Genomic DNA, 15,093 nt, shown 5'->3' on the forward strand with positions numbered 1-15,093 from the left:
ACATACTAGGGTCCATTATGTCATAAGTCATTTAACTTACCAGTATGCTTTAGGACTGTGGAAGAAATGTGGAGCATCCAGAGGAAAGCCATACAGGGTGAACATAGAAACTCCACACAAATAGCTTTATTATCTCTCCAGGAGAACTCACCTTAACCAATATAGCAGAGATGAATGCTTTGAAATTGTCTAATGGGTTATCTTGAGACATTTTTAACCAAATTCATAAGACAGCTAATCACAATTATCCCTACCTTAACTCTGTTTGTTCAATTTTGTTCTAGGTAAAAGTCAGCCATATGGCAGGAGAAAGGTTGAAGCTTAAACGTTTAAAATGTGTAAAGTGTTAAGTACATATTATCTGCCTGTGGTGCACTATTCTACATTGTATCATTCCTTACCTGATCTCATCTCCTGATTGGATCTAAAGGGTACATTTTTCAAGCTGTGAGTTTCCAGCGGGTTTGAAAAAATTCTAGCTATCATTTTGTAGATTGTACTAAATAAACGAGAGCTAGAATCTGATAGGTTGCTGTAGGCAACATCTGCACTTTACCCCTGTGTGTTCCTCATTCATTAACATCCCAGGTGTAGCAGTTACACCAGAACAAGCGTATCTTATGTAATCAATTCCAATTGCAGTGTATGCATTGATGGAGTTGCCATTCTACATCATGACTCACATTGATACTAAAAATTTGAGAATCAGATTCAGAGATTCACCACCGGCTAATTCATTTGGGAATTGTTCTGATTCACCAAAGATTAGGCAAATAAGTAACCTCCGCTGAAGATTCAAGCAACCCATCCACATTTACAAAGCAATGGTGACCAGTGATAAAGTAGTAGTGTTCTTGCAGTAGACTACCATTGTTTCCTGTGTGAGCTGATACTGCAGTAGTAATGGCACTAGCCCCATAACCCACTTCATATATCTCCGTCTCATTCCTGATTCCACAGGTTCACAGGTTTTTGGTGCAACGTTCAGTAAATAAATATTGTTAAAAACTGCACTGTGTAAAAATAAAAAAAATGGGCAGCGTGTACTGGATTCCACTAAAATAGGAGACCACACTGCCTATATTTTATGAATAAATTATTATCTTATTGTTCCTTGATCATGGTCCAAATGGGAAAAAAAAATCACACTCTTGCAGTGACCACCATTAAATACGCAAAACCATCACTCATGTGTTTTCGCAGGGATTGCTTTCATTTAGCAGCAATCAGTGCTGGCATGCTGGTGGGTCATTTTTATGGGATTTTCTGGGTTTTATTATTTTATTATTTGTTTTACATTTCAACTATGATAGGCCAAGGAAGAAGATTTTTAAAAAAAATCTATTAAAGTGGTGAACAAGGGTTTTAGGAGTTTTATTTAATTCAAATTTCTTTTAAAATTACATGTGTATTTTGCTTTTTCTTACTGTTTTGGTATAGCGGATTGGGTCCTTAGGGAATTAGGGTGACTCCAGGTGGCTTCTTAAATATTGAACAGGCGCCCACAGCCAGGGGTGTAGAAACCATGGGGGGCAGATGGGGCAGTTGCGCCCCCATGATTTCCGTTGGGTGGGCAAAGACTGTGTTTTGCCCCCCCATAAACATCTACACAAAAGCCTGCATGCTACTTTCTGAAGTCATGGTATCTGTTCTAAACTTGTGAAACGTTTTTAAATGATAGATTGTCTTAGTATAACTACCAAATGTTCTTTAATATAGATTGCCTTAGTATAGATTTAATAGAGATTGATTGATTTGTTTATTTAAAAACTCTAAGTGTTCCGTTCAGAAATATTTAATAAATAATCTCTATTGATAATGAACAACTATTCACTTTACTTTTACCCTGAATTCTGTGCGGTGCATCCGGTAACAAACCTGAGATATAGCAATTTGAGTTTATAGCAGATACCATAACCAGTGAGGCATTGACTATAGATTTAAAAATGCTCCCAATCAAATGAGATTAGGCTGTCAAAGAAATCTGAATAAAAACTAGGTTAAGGACTATAAAAAATGAAAATTTTTAAGATGAACAATCAAATTTATCTATCTTTCTAACAGCTATTGTACGAATTGGTAGTTAATATTAATAATAATATTTATTTAATAATGTATAATTACATTTTTATAGTAAAATAAACTATGAAGCTGAGGTTAACATAGGACTGGGAGTCTTTGCATATCTACAGTCACTGTTACAACTGTCATAATACAAGATCCCAAACACGAGAGAAAGGGCCCCCAAGCCCTATAATAATCCTGAGCTTTTTGCCCCCCCCATGAACATCTTCGTTCCTACGCCCCTGACCGCAGCCCATGGGATTGAAGTGCGCCAGTGCTTTCCAGAGTGAGGCAGGTAGCCTCTGGTGGGTGTTAGGGTAGCACGTTCAGATTCCAACAGATTCTAGTTATCATTTATTTAGTACATTTTACAAAAATGACAGCTAGACTTTTTTAATTGCTTGCTGTTGAAGAACCTTCTCCTATGATATGAGTCTCAAGCCATTTCATGCATTGTTCAAAAGTATCTCCCATCATCCCAGCCACATGGCAACATTAGCTATTTTGCATGTGTTTGTAAAACCCCACACACAACTCTGGTCAGTTTCAGATAACAGCTTTGAAACCTGAGACAAAGGAGGGTGTTGGGACACTGGGAGGGTCACTAGCTTTTTACTGTTGGACACATACATAGTGGGGAGAACCAACAGGGGTGATGACATCATCACCCCTGGACCCAAGAAGCTCCATGTGTGTGTGGTGAATCACCACACACACGCTGTTACTTGGGAGGCTGGGAGTTTCCAAGTCTGGACTATAAAAGTCCAGACCCGGGATCCCCCCTCTCTCTCTTGCTGCTGCTGCCCTGGAACAACACATTACACTACAGAAAATACACTAGGAACACTCACTAATAGGGACACACTACATTACAGAAAATATATATATTACACTATAATATTACACTACAGAAAAGATACATTATATTACAGAAACTATATATACATTATACTACAGAAAACCTACACTAAGCTACAAGAAAGGATTCTATGCTACAGGAACGTTCCCTACATTGCAGATAAAGAATCGGAACAAGGATACAAGGACTTGATAAGTATCATTAATATATATTTATATATATATATCCATAGAGCTATATGTGTATTTGTAATGTGGATTTAACTATTTATATACCTATAACTGTGTAGCTCTATTGTCTGATATCTGTGATAGTTAAATCAATATTATAAATACTGATTCTTATTAAGGATACATATGTGAAGCTAGGATAGTGTAAGGAATAACGGTGGTGAACCTAGGGTTAATGTTATATTTATATACTATGTTATGTTGAACAACGTTATGATATATGTGTGAATTGTGAGTACAAGCTTTTCTGTGTTAACAGTAAAATACTTTGAGTTAAATACATACATATGTTGTGAGTATTGATTATTTATAATGAATATAGACTGTGAAGTACTGATCAGATACAGTGATTATTGGATAAATAGTTCTGTAAAACTTGTGTTATTTAGTGTGGTCAAAAGACTGAGTAAGGCAACACTGTGTAAGGAAAAGTGCATAAAAGTGTGAGTTTTATAGTGAGTGTATCTAAGAACAGAAAAGGAGGATAGGGTGCGCAGGTAAGGCGCTACCACAGGTCCTTTAACAGTTACTATAGGCATAATCTCCACTTTTTCAAAATTGCAGCTTGATAAATTTACCCCAATTTGTCAATTTTCACTCTTTTAATAAGCTAACCTTGATAAAACTTCTTGCCTCCTCAGTGAAAAGTGACCCTATAAATAAAAATAAGGATCACCCAATAGTGAAGTAACACAAGTATTGCACAGTGATAGGATACAAATAATAGTGAGTAGCCTTGTTTAGCCTTGCATCAGATAATAAAATATGAAGAACTTCCAGAATTTGTTGTAGAATCTCTTCATATACTTTCCTAATTTTCACAAGGAACTAGATAAAGGGAGCCTAATTCTCTATAAACTCCAAACACATATACACATACATAGTGTACTATATTTAAAAATGATTTAATAATAAAGATAAAATAGCATATTCATCAGCACAATAAATAAAAGCATGTCTGGCTAAGGTAAGTGGAAGGGAAGAAAATCTATATATCCCATGGAACACTATATATCCCATTATGGAGTCTAAAATTAATTATTCCTTGTCTTAAATATGATTATACTTAGCCTATTAAGCGTGTGTGATCCTATATAATTAATGGTGTAATGGTGCTATATATTATATAATGGAGTCTTCTGTCTCCAACTTGATCTGTCTCAGTCTTCAATATAGCCGTGACTTGCTCACTGAGGATGTGCAGTTCCAGCTCAGTTTCTAGCAGTAATACTGTTATGTACTGTTACTTCATAATGAAGCCTTTGGTCTTGAAAATGGCTATGATTAGCCTATGAAACATGTACGGTTCCTATTTAATTATTGGTATAAGATGTGATTGGGTGCTGAGGATCATGGAGCCTGTTAATTGAGAACATGGATATATAAAAAGGAGGACAGCTCACTCTCTGTACACTTACCTTGCAGACTACAGACCTGAAGAAACCTGGAAGATGAAATGCATAGTGGTCCTTACAGTTATCAACTATCCTTACTGAACAGATTTTTTTGGAGACTGCCAATTACTACTGGTTCCTTAATGCGGCAGAAGGGAAACTAGGGTTACCATTTTTCTCTGTTCCAAGAATCTTATCCAAATAAACTTTCATTTATTGTACTTAAGACATTTTATTATAGCTGTTTTATTAAATATTATACACTATGTATATGTTTTTGGAGGTTGTAGAGAATTAAGCTTCCTCTATCTAGTTTCTTGTGAGTAAAGTATATGAAGATACTCTACAATGGATTATGGAAGATCCTTTTGTGGTTCAGGTAAGCTCCTAATACTTTATTATCTGGTACAAGGCTACTCACTATTATTTGCATCAAATCACAGTGCAATACTTGTATTACTTTGCCATTGGACACTCCTTACTTTTATTTACAGGTTCCATTAGTCGACTTTGATAAGCTAAGAGATGTGGACTGAGCTGCTGAATGCTTGATTTGTGCAGGATAGTGCAGCTATATTCAGTTATGTCATGACTAGCAAAGCTACAGCGTGCAATGTGTAGAAGGTGTGTGACTTAGAGGAGTTTGAAACTCTAAACCGTGTGGGTTTGCACTTTGCAGGCTCCAATAATGTAAATTCATCCCAATACACACATCATTAACATGTCTTTAGCATATTCAGTAATTCAAATTACCTCAGAGTGGCAGGGTCTGAATGATTTACCGAGGATGATACTGCAATGCCTTTGTGCCCATGATTTTCGGTGTGGGTTAATTTCACAAGGTTCTATCATGGTTTTAACTTCTGGACATGTTGATGACAGTTTCCAGCTGTTACCAAATTCAATAACATCTTCTACTGTGAAGTGTCCTCTAGTATTAAAGTCATTGATTGAATTGCCATCATAATTTCCACAGAGTCCACATACATTACTCTGTTGAATCGTAAAAGAAACAAACCAGGGAGTATATACAAATTAAATAAACATGGGGATACATTGTGCAAATCCTGTATATATGGAAAACCCCTTTAAAATAAACTCAGTAAAATATTTACTAACTTAAAAACATAACTTGGAATATGTGTGGAGCTATAGATAAATCTCCACATCCTCATTACCTGAGAATAGGTCAGTACTTCAAGTGTAACATGCCAACAAGTGGACTACAGCATTATTTCCCAGAACAGAGAGTTTACCTGGCAACAATAAGTCTCAGAACATATATGGTTCAAAAAGATTATTGATGGCATAATGATATAGAGTGTCAGGTAGGTGGCTTCTATTGACTTGTAGGAATAACTCACATTTTGAAAGATTGCGTTTGTGCTATAAAAGGATATCCAAGATGAAATGGCAGAGGGACATTCAGTAACGTGGTTCAACACAGATGTTTGGAGATCCAAAAAATGTGCATACATTTAAAATCCTCTGCATAGAGATGAAACTGAAATCCCACAGAGGTTAGTTTTCCAAGAAAAGTGGTAAAGATAGCGGAGAGGGCCTGGGAACAAACTTTGTGGTACTCTAACAGATAGCGGAAGCAGAGGCTGAGTGTTCCAAAGAAACAGACACTCAAGAAGGATGAGAAGCAGGATAGACCAGTGTCCTGAATCCTTAAGGAAAAATGCATTTGTATAAAAAATGAATGGTCAACAGTGTCAATCACCACAAAGAAGTCCAAGATAATTAGAAGTGAGCAGTGGCCTTTAGGTTTTGCACTGATCAAATTTTTTGCATCCTTAATCAGTGCCGTCTGTAAAGTGTTTAGAATGAAAGTTTGGCTGAAAAGAATCCAATAGGCTGTGTGAAAAAAAGAAGTAAGTGTGTGAGTGTATGCAAATTTCTCAAGATGCTTGGAGGGTATGGGAGTAGGAAGCTGGCAATCTGAGAGAGCATTGGGGTGAAAAAAAAATTCAGAATAGGAGTAATAATAGCATACTTGGATAATTATGGAAGTATACTATTGGAGAGGAAGAGGTTACAGATTTTAGTTAAGGCTGGGTGAGCACAGGAGACTGCTACTGTTTGATTCGTGAGAAGATATTGTCAAGTGGTCTAGTACAGAGTGGGAGAAGAAGAAGAGGGTTGATATTTTAATTCAATTTATGTAATCAAATGAAGAGAAGGTGCTAGACGGTGCAGGGAATTGAGCGTGTTATTTCTTGGAAAAGAGTACTATTTTATGTAAATTTTGTCAAATATTTTTGGATATTGCTTAGTAGTGTAAGCAGAACTTCTACTGGGTATGTTTGCAAAAAATGCAGCCATTTAGGAATGATGCTCATTGTAACCGCTATGATCCTGTACAGCAACAAGATGTTTAGGAGACTCCAGGAGGTCAGTTCTGCCTTTAGTGTTCCAACACCCCACTTATATCAGGGTTTGATCTGATCACAGATGCAAGTAGCGCTCTAACCATGATGAATATCAGGGGAGAGAGTAGACCGCCTTCTCTGGTTCCACTCTCTTACTCTCCAAGAATCATAGAGTAGGTGAGTCTTGAAAAAGCTTGAAAATGCTTTTGATTTTTGGAAATCAGTTTTGTTTGAGGTTTAGGCCACATGGGTTGATCTGTCCAAAGTTCCATTTAAGGCAGAGTTAAAGTGTCTGGCAACTAGAAGACCTTCCTTTTTTTACATAGGATATTATACTTTACAATTTGGAAAAGAAAGCCTGTCGGTTTTGGTTTGTAGAAAATACATTTACTATGGCACAAGTCCAATTGCTCGATGTCCCTAATAGAATTAGATAACACTCCTCCTTGTCTGAATGAGGTTTAGTCAACTCAAATGTAAGGTGGCAGACTAATAGTCATCCCTTGTTTTCTCTTGTGTACTATCACACGCATGAAATGCGCTCGGGTAGGTCCTGTTCTTTAACTCAGAAGACAAGGTCTCCTCCATGTAACTTCAGAGGGGCGAAGAGCTTGCATCTTATCTGAGGGCTTTTGAGCCCCTTCACATTAAATGAGAGAATTCTAAAATCCATTATTAGTGAGGGGATTTGATCTATATCCAATATAAGTGAGCCCATGTAGAGTAGTCATATATTTACAAGTCTAATATATTAGCGGGTTGAAGAAGTACACATAAAGTCTGTGGGGTGGAGGGTAAAGTAGGCCAATTAGCAGTGCTGACCATGGCCAAAATTTCTGTTGGGAGGGGGACTACCTGTTAATAGAGCATGTAGGTCTGCAGGGGAACCAGAGGGATCTGGGAGATGAGGAGATTAACAGATTCCTTTACCTGTCTCAAGAACAATCAATAAAAGCTTTTGTATCAAAAAAGGGGATGGAGTAAAAGTTAATACAATAATTCCAACCATGGTTGAGAAGAAAAATGTATAACTTGAAATTGTAAACAGCACAAATGTTGTACAGTTAAAAAGACCTTGTTAAATGTTAACAATCTTAACCTGATATGCTCTCTCAGCATGCCGGACTCCTTTGATGCAAGGGAAATCAGACTGTTTATATGATCATACCAGCTATAATATAGGTGGGGTAGCAGCATGGGATATGTAGTCTATGGCTGTAGTTTAGGGATGCAAGGTTGTAAGCTTGCCTTTAGGAAATAGCCAGTGGAAAACATTATTTTTTCCTCCTTTGTGGTAATAAGGGGGCAGTAAATGAAATCAAGTTTTGAGGGTGCTTGTAACCCGACAACAGGTAGTTTTTATCATAAGAAAATCCGGGCCACAAGAGAGTATATAATACAAAGAATATGGTCTTGGCAAAGTTTACAATCCAAGGTGAAACTTGGAGGAGAACCTACTAATTTAAAATCATGGGGAATCAGTGTTCACATTCAAGTTCTGGATCTAGGGGCCAAAGTACCAGAAGATTTGAAGGCTGCTATCCATATGGATCAGGGAGGTTGAGGTCTGGGTATCTTTGGTGATGGTTGTGCCTGGGAATTACAGTCTATATATTGCGCTTTGGCAGGTGGGCATGGGCTTTGTCAGGATTTCTAGGTACTAGCATTTTGCTCTGGGCCTGCTAATGATGCAGAACAAAACCCCCATCTGTATATATGTCATGTTGTTGCAAATGGGTTTTCTTTTACCTAGAGTTATAAGAGATACAATCTAGATCTGAAACTCTTTATCTTCGAAAGCAATGGAATGAGATTTCAAGGCCTTCCTCAGAATGGCCTCGTTAGCAGTATAGTAGTGCAATCTCAGGATGACATCTCAAGGTTACAAGGGGTCCAGTGAATGTGGCAAAGCACTCTGTATGCCCTGTCGAGAAGGAAATGTTCCTCTGGTGTCTGGAAAAATTTGCACGAACAGACTTATGACAAAGTTCGTGGTGAAAGAATTTAATCTCCTATGGGATCTTCTAATTCTTAGGTTGTTCCTCCTCATTCTATTATCTGTGATCTTCTTCACCATCTTGTAAATGTGAGATGTCTTGCTGTGATTGCTAAAAGTATATTTCAATCGATTGTTTGCATGCGACCATCTCTTCGATACAGCATTCCACCTGATCAGTTCTTTTTCCCAGTTTGGACATTTCAGATTTCAGGGATTGGTAGACTGTCCCATTCTAATCTTGAATTGTATATTTAACATCCTTCATTTCATTGACTTAAGAGAGAAAGTCAATTTTAGTTATAGGAGTAAGTTCTTTATCTTCTGAGTATGTTTCTGATTGGTTTGACTTGGGGGAGGGGTGTCAGGTTTATTGCTTTTTGTGTCTGATGTTGTTGGCTTGTTAAAGGTTTTGTGCTCTTCAGCATAGTGATAATAGAGTTGAGGGGAACGTGGATTGGACAGGAGTATCAGAGATGCTGACAATTATTCCTGCAGTAAGTCTCAAGGACATAAGAGTATAATTAATAGTTGATAAGGAATATTAAAGCTTCAGATTTTTGTCAGTACAATTTAGTGATCAAGAATTAGTTTGGGAGGAAAAGTCTTCCAATTGTTACCTTGATTTACTGCACTGTCTCTGCTGGGGCATGTGTATTTCTTGCAGTTTGCAATCTTAGCAGGGATAGGCACTTAACATTATGGGAGACAAGGCTCCCAATCTTGGAGAATAGGTTCCCATTGAATCATGCTGGACATAAAAGAAATTGTGAGTTGGTAACCTAATCACTGGGTTCTTCTGTTTCTATTCTATGAATTGCACCATGACTCTAGTCCTGTGAGCTAGGTACAGATAGATATTCAGGGTCCCTTATCTTGTAGTTCAGGTGCGATATTGTTTCAACTACCTCTCATATTGTGGCCTAGTGAAGTTATCCACATTGCGTGTAAATCTAGCTGCCAGTTTCTGGAGTGGACTAGGACTTGAAATGTTAGTCAGGCCTGGTAGTGCGACTAGAGCACAGAAGATGTAGAGGCGCTACCTTTGCTGGGCACTTCATTTCTAGTAGGGCTGTTGATGTCCAAATGATGCAGCCATACAAGTTAAGGCAGCACCAGGCCTTGGTTTGCATCTTCTTCATGACACATCACAGGAGCCTTACACTTTTGGGGCCTTTGTTACCTAGAGATAGGTATCAGGGTGACACCCTCAGAAGGGAGCCTAATAATGAAACAATTTTGGATTTTATAAACCAGAGCAATATATAGTATGTCCCTTAATCTTGGGAGTCAAGCTACACACTTTTAGACTGACCCTTAAGATTTATTGAGGCTCATTTACTAAATGAGCTACTTGTGAACATATTGGTCAGCTGATCAAAGGGACACTAGTGTTAAGAGTTAGTGTTGATCAAATCTAGTGCAGAGTCATACAAGTTGCATCTGTAATCAACACTTTATCACAGGTAATATTAGTTGCTGAAAACTTAAGATAACTGTGACAAAGGGAGTGGTTTGCCACAGACCTCTAAGAGAGGAATTAGCTATTCAGATGAAAACACTGCATACAGCGTTAAATCTTGCACAGTAAAAATCTTAGGCTGAACACACACAGGTGTTCTAATGAAGTAATTATATTTAAGAGAGGGGTATTGTGTACATAAACCTGTATTGTGCATATGTGTAGTGCGACCAATGCCAGACAGTGGCTGTGTCTGTGTTAGGTTTCCTGGTGTCATCCTGATGGAAAGTGTGCTCCTTATCTGTTTATTGTGATGTAACAATAAAAGCACCATTTATACAGCAAGAAGGTTTTTTGTGCGTGCATCACCAGTCAGGTGCCCATGTCACAATACATACATGGAAAATACTGATTGCAATCAGGTGAGGTTCAGTCAGAAGTATAGAAGTTAATACCAGATGCAATAATGTGACTAGGTTGTGGTATCTATTCTCTTAAAATCAGTACTACATGCAAACCAATTTGGATGGCAAACATCAAAGACAGTTACAGACGTAAACAAAACTTACTTGAAAATGTTCTGAAATCTTGATGGTTAGACTTGTTTTTTTATCCCAAATCAGGACCATTCCGTTTCTTGCTTTAACGATCAAATAAAGGCTAGTATTTCGGACCTGAAAAGGGGACTCTAACACGCCTCCTTCATTTTTTAATTCCATGTCACCATTCCTTAGAAGGAGGACGTAGTCCTAAATACAGGTAAGTTTATTGTTAAATCTAAGAAAAAACATAGTAGGGTAATTTGTGAACTATTTCTATTTTCTTGTTAGTTACAAGTAATGCTTGTGTTTATGTATCATATAATCTGTCAGGTAGCAAATGCCTCTTTATGAATAGCTCTAGACGAACAAATTTAAATATGTACTTTCATGTTTATCTCTTCACAATGGTGCACACTATTCTGCTTCTTTATTTTCTCCCTATACATATCATATTAGAGACGTAGGTGTAAATGTAAAAACTAGTTTAAGGCAAAACTTGCCTTTAAAGCTATTTCCGCTTTAAATTTATCATGGAAAGTCGCTGGATATTGGTGATTTGCAAAAATTGCTATTTGATACATTTACCCCTAGAATTGAGATAAAAAGACAAATCTAGACTAATTACCAAAGACGTATAGACATCCTTGTTTTTGTTTTTAATTGTTTTTAAAACCATCTTCGTGTTTTGGTGTTGGCTTTGATCAAAAATCTTTACGTGTTTTGGTTTTGGATTTATTTAAATATTGGGAAAAATAGGTAAAAGCATATGATTTTGAGCTATTTTTGTTCTTACATTACTATTTATAGCATTATCATCCATTTAAAGTCATTTACAGTCCATTTTCTAACGATCCTTTCACAACTGCCACCCCACAATAGAAATGATTTGAGAAAATCACTCAAGCATATAAATTGTTGAATTCCACCTCGTTATCACCTCTTGCTGGGTGTGATACATATGTTCGACAATTACATGATCAACATTTATATGGTCGACAGAGTAATATAAACAGTTGGAAAGTAGACAGCTGTAGCATGCAATGATGTCTCTTGGGAATCTTGCATTAGGGGAGTCAATTTGAATTGGAAAATTGCATGCTACATACTAATAATGAGGAGGTTGATGATCAAGGTGTTGAAGGTAAAGTTTACATGAGGTGTCCATCCATTCAACTGCTGGGTTGCTTGCTACTATACACAATTTTCCACCTTTAGAAAAACTATTATAATGAGCTCAGAAAGGAGGTACCTACATGATCAACATCCTACTTCTACCTATTGTGGCATGTCAAAGGCTATAGATGCCTTGGAAAATGTTGCCTAGGTTGGGATAAAAAAAAAATTAAAAGCAAAACGAGCTTTTTTGGTCTTATGCCCTGGCATGACTATGTGCATATCATGAGCATGAGCTGGTACCACTGGTGGCTGCCTTAGTTCAACACAATCATCATCATCCTCCTCATTATCTTGTTCAAGAACAACACATTCATTTTCATCTCCACAATTATTCCACTCATCCGCTTGCATAGTAGCAAATTCTAAAGTAGCATCCTCAATTTGTATGTCTAAATTTTCATCACTACTACTCATCCTCACATTTCCAAATGGTAATGAAATGAAATTTGGGAAGGAGGCTGCTCTATAATTACAGTGTCAGAATATGAAACAACAGACTCACATCTAGTACTCATGAATGCTTTAGATTATCCTCAGTAATCTCTGAGTGCCCAAGTTGTTCTTCAGCCTCAGTGTTCTTTCTTGCACTAATGTGGCTGTTTTGGAGATGACAAACCTACACTCTGAGCAAGAAGATGGTGCATAGGAAGTTAAGGAAGATGCATGAACGTGTTGGGCACTATGTTTTGCAATGGGCTTTCTAAATGTACCAGCAATAGCAAGACAATTACTAGCAAAAAGTAGGCATGGTCTGAGCCTTTTTTTGCCACTTTGGGTGCTGTATGGAATGTTAACTATTATATTTTTTTGGACAAATCACCATATTCATCAGAAACTTTTCTCTTAATCCTTACATCCTTACAAGAGCTGACATTTTCTTTGAGATTGACAAACAGTGTTTGGATTTTGAGCACGATTTCTTACACTTTCTTCCTGTATGAATGTTTTTCTAGTAGAGGTCAAAAAAGTACTTCTGCTGCCAGTACATGGATGTTTCTAATCTATAGACTGATCCATGATTGACAATAAGAGTAAAGGTGAAAGCCCAATGAGGCAAGGAAAGGAGGGAATGTTACCTTATAATTTCTGAGACTGCCCACAATATAATTCACATTTAGACAATTGGTTCTTAACAAATTTATATATGCTGCTCAGAATTAAAGAACACCATCATTTTGGCTGCTTAGTACTAAAGATGTTACTGACACTGCCCCTTAACTGCATTCAGCTTGAAACACTTATAATTTTCACAATACTGATTTTTTTATAGACAGTACACTCTATATTTGTTTTTCACTTTTCTCTTTTGCATTCGCACTTGCACCCAGGAACTTTGCTATATTTTATCTTAGAGTATAACTGCTTAGGGGGTATATTTACTAAACTGCGGATTTGTGGAGATGTTACCTATAGCAACCAATCAGATTCTAGCTATCATTTATTTAGTACATTCTACAAAATGACAGCTAGAATCTTATCTCCCCTTTTTAAAACCTGCTGTTTAGTATATATACTCCTTAAGAAGACCTATTAAAGGTGTTAAGGTCGCCTTAAATTCAATAAAATAATTTAGAGCATCTGGGCCATAGTCCTTGGTTATTAGCAGTTAAGTGTACAGTTGAAATAATTAAATGATTAAGTGTCATTTGAATGCACAGAAAGGTCTGGTTAGTATATATAAACCTTGAGCTCTTTGTTAACAGCTAAAACTCCAGTTTACACACCTAGAAGTTATAGATTTAAAGAAAATTACTCTGCCTACACTACCTTGTACATACATAGTTATTTAGTATTTTATAGGGAGTCATGAACTCACGTCTAAAACCACTCTGATGGACTTGGAGCAGGTAGAATCAGTACCACATTGGACGTTTTCAGAAATAACTCGAAATGTTCCATTCTTTAAATTCACTCCACAGAAATCCTAAAAATAATCATAATCTAATATAAACTCATAAATGCAAAAGATGAAAAAAGAAAAAATATATACTTTTTCCTTACAATAAAACACATTAAAATGCAACTGTTTTGGAATTTAACCAAGACAGGTCATTTTTATGTGTAAGGTTTCGTACAGTACACACATTGCAAAATAATGCCTGTTAAAAGCAACACCAAAACTTTGTATCTTGTCCTTGCAAAGCCTCAGGGCAGCATAGTGTAATAAGTACCAAATGTTAACAGATGTGAATGTTGCAGGCAACACTGAAGCAGAGAGAAGAGGATATTTGCCATAATGTGAGCGTGCACATTCTATGTAGGCTATCAGCATTAAAGGGTGTTTAGTAGGCTTTAAGAACAAGTGTTGAACACCCGATTTTAACACCCCTGTGTATGGGCCTTAGCTGTAAAAAATTTTAGTTCTATGTAATTTCATTTTAGTAAAATCCAGGAAACCAGCACTCATTATTTACAGCATTTATTGAAATTATAACATTGGATAAGTAGCAAAAGTATAATGATATCTTGATAAAGGTGCTTGGAGGGTACCGAAATGGGAATAGGGCACATTGATATACTGCTCAAGATGAGTATATCATTTTTTTTTTTTTTAATCAGATAACTTTTTTATTTGGTCTTTGCAGACAGACAAAAACAAAGAAAGAAACAAAACATCAATTTTTATGGATGGCATAAGAACCACACTTGCTTTTTCTCCCTTACACACCAAAGGGATAGGCTGTAACACCTCAAAATGTAATATTGTAAGTTATAAGTGGGTTGCATTCTGTGTGTGTCACATATTGGCATCAAAAAATATGAAGCAGTCATTACATTCAAAGTCAAAAACTTAATAGTACATTACATCATGTCAGTAAAACCTGGATGTGGCTAAATTTAAAATTGAAGATAAATGTAAAGTTAAGGTTAAAGCAAGAGTGCATGCGGTGGGGTCGCCGGGTGAGCGCCCCTCTCTCTCTCTCTTCCCATGGTAAGAATGATCTAGTTTGAGGTATCAAGATCTTCCAGACGGACTCTACACCTCGGGCGCAAC

The 15,093-nt window shown here is 36.9% G+C and overlaps 1 protein-coding gene across 1 annotated transcript in view; it reads right to left on the reverse strand.

Annotated features, from left to right (window-relative positions):
• Positions 1–15,093, reverse strand: part of LOC142104105 (mucin-2-like) — an 81,982-nt gene that overhangs the window by 11,717 nt on the left and 55,172 nt on the right. Inside the window, exons 10-11 of the mRNA XM_075188594.1 lie at positions 10,950–11,129; positions 5,301–5,540 (exon numbers count right to left, since the gene is read on the reverse strand). Coding sequence (XP_075044695.1) covers positions 5,301–5,540; positions 10,950–11,129 — 420 coding nt within the window. The remainder of the gene's footprint in view (positions 1–5,300; positions 5,541–10,949; positions 11,130–15,093) is intronic.

Source organism: Mixophyes fleayi, chromosome 10 (assembly GCF_038048845.1).
Source record: "Mixophyes fleayi isolate aMixFle1 chromosome 10, aMixFle1.hap1, whole genome shotgun sequence".
Classification (NCBI taxonomy): domain Eukaryota; kingdom Metazoa; phylum Chordata; class Amphibia; order Anura; family Limnodynastidae; genus Mixophyes; species Mixophyes fleayi.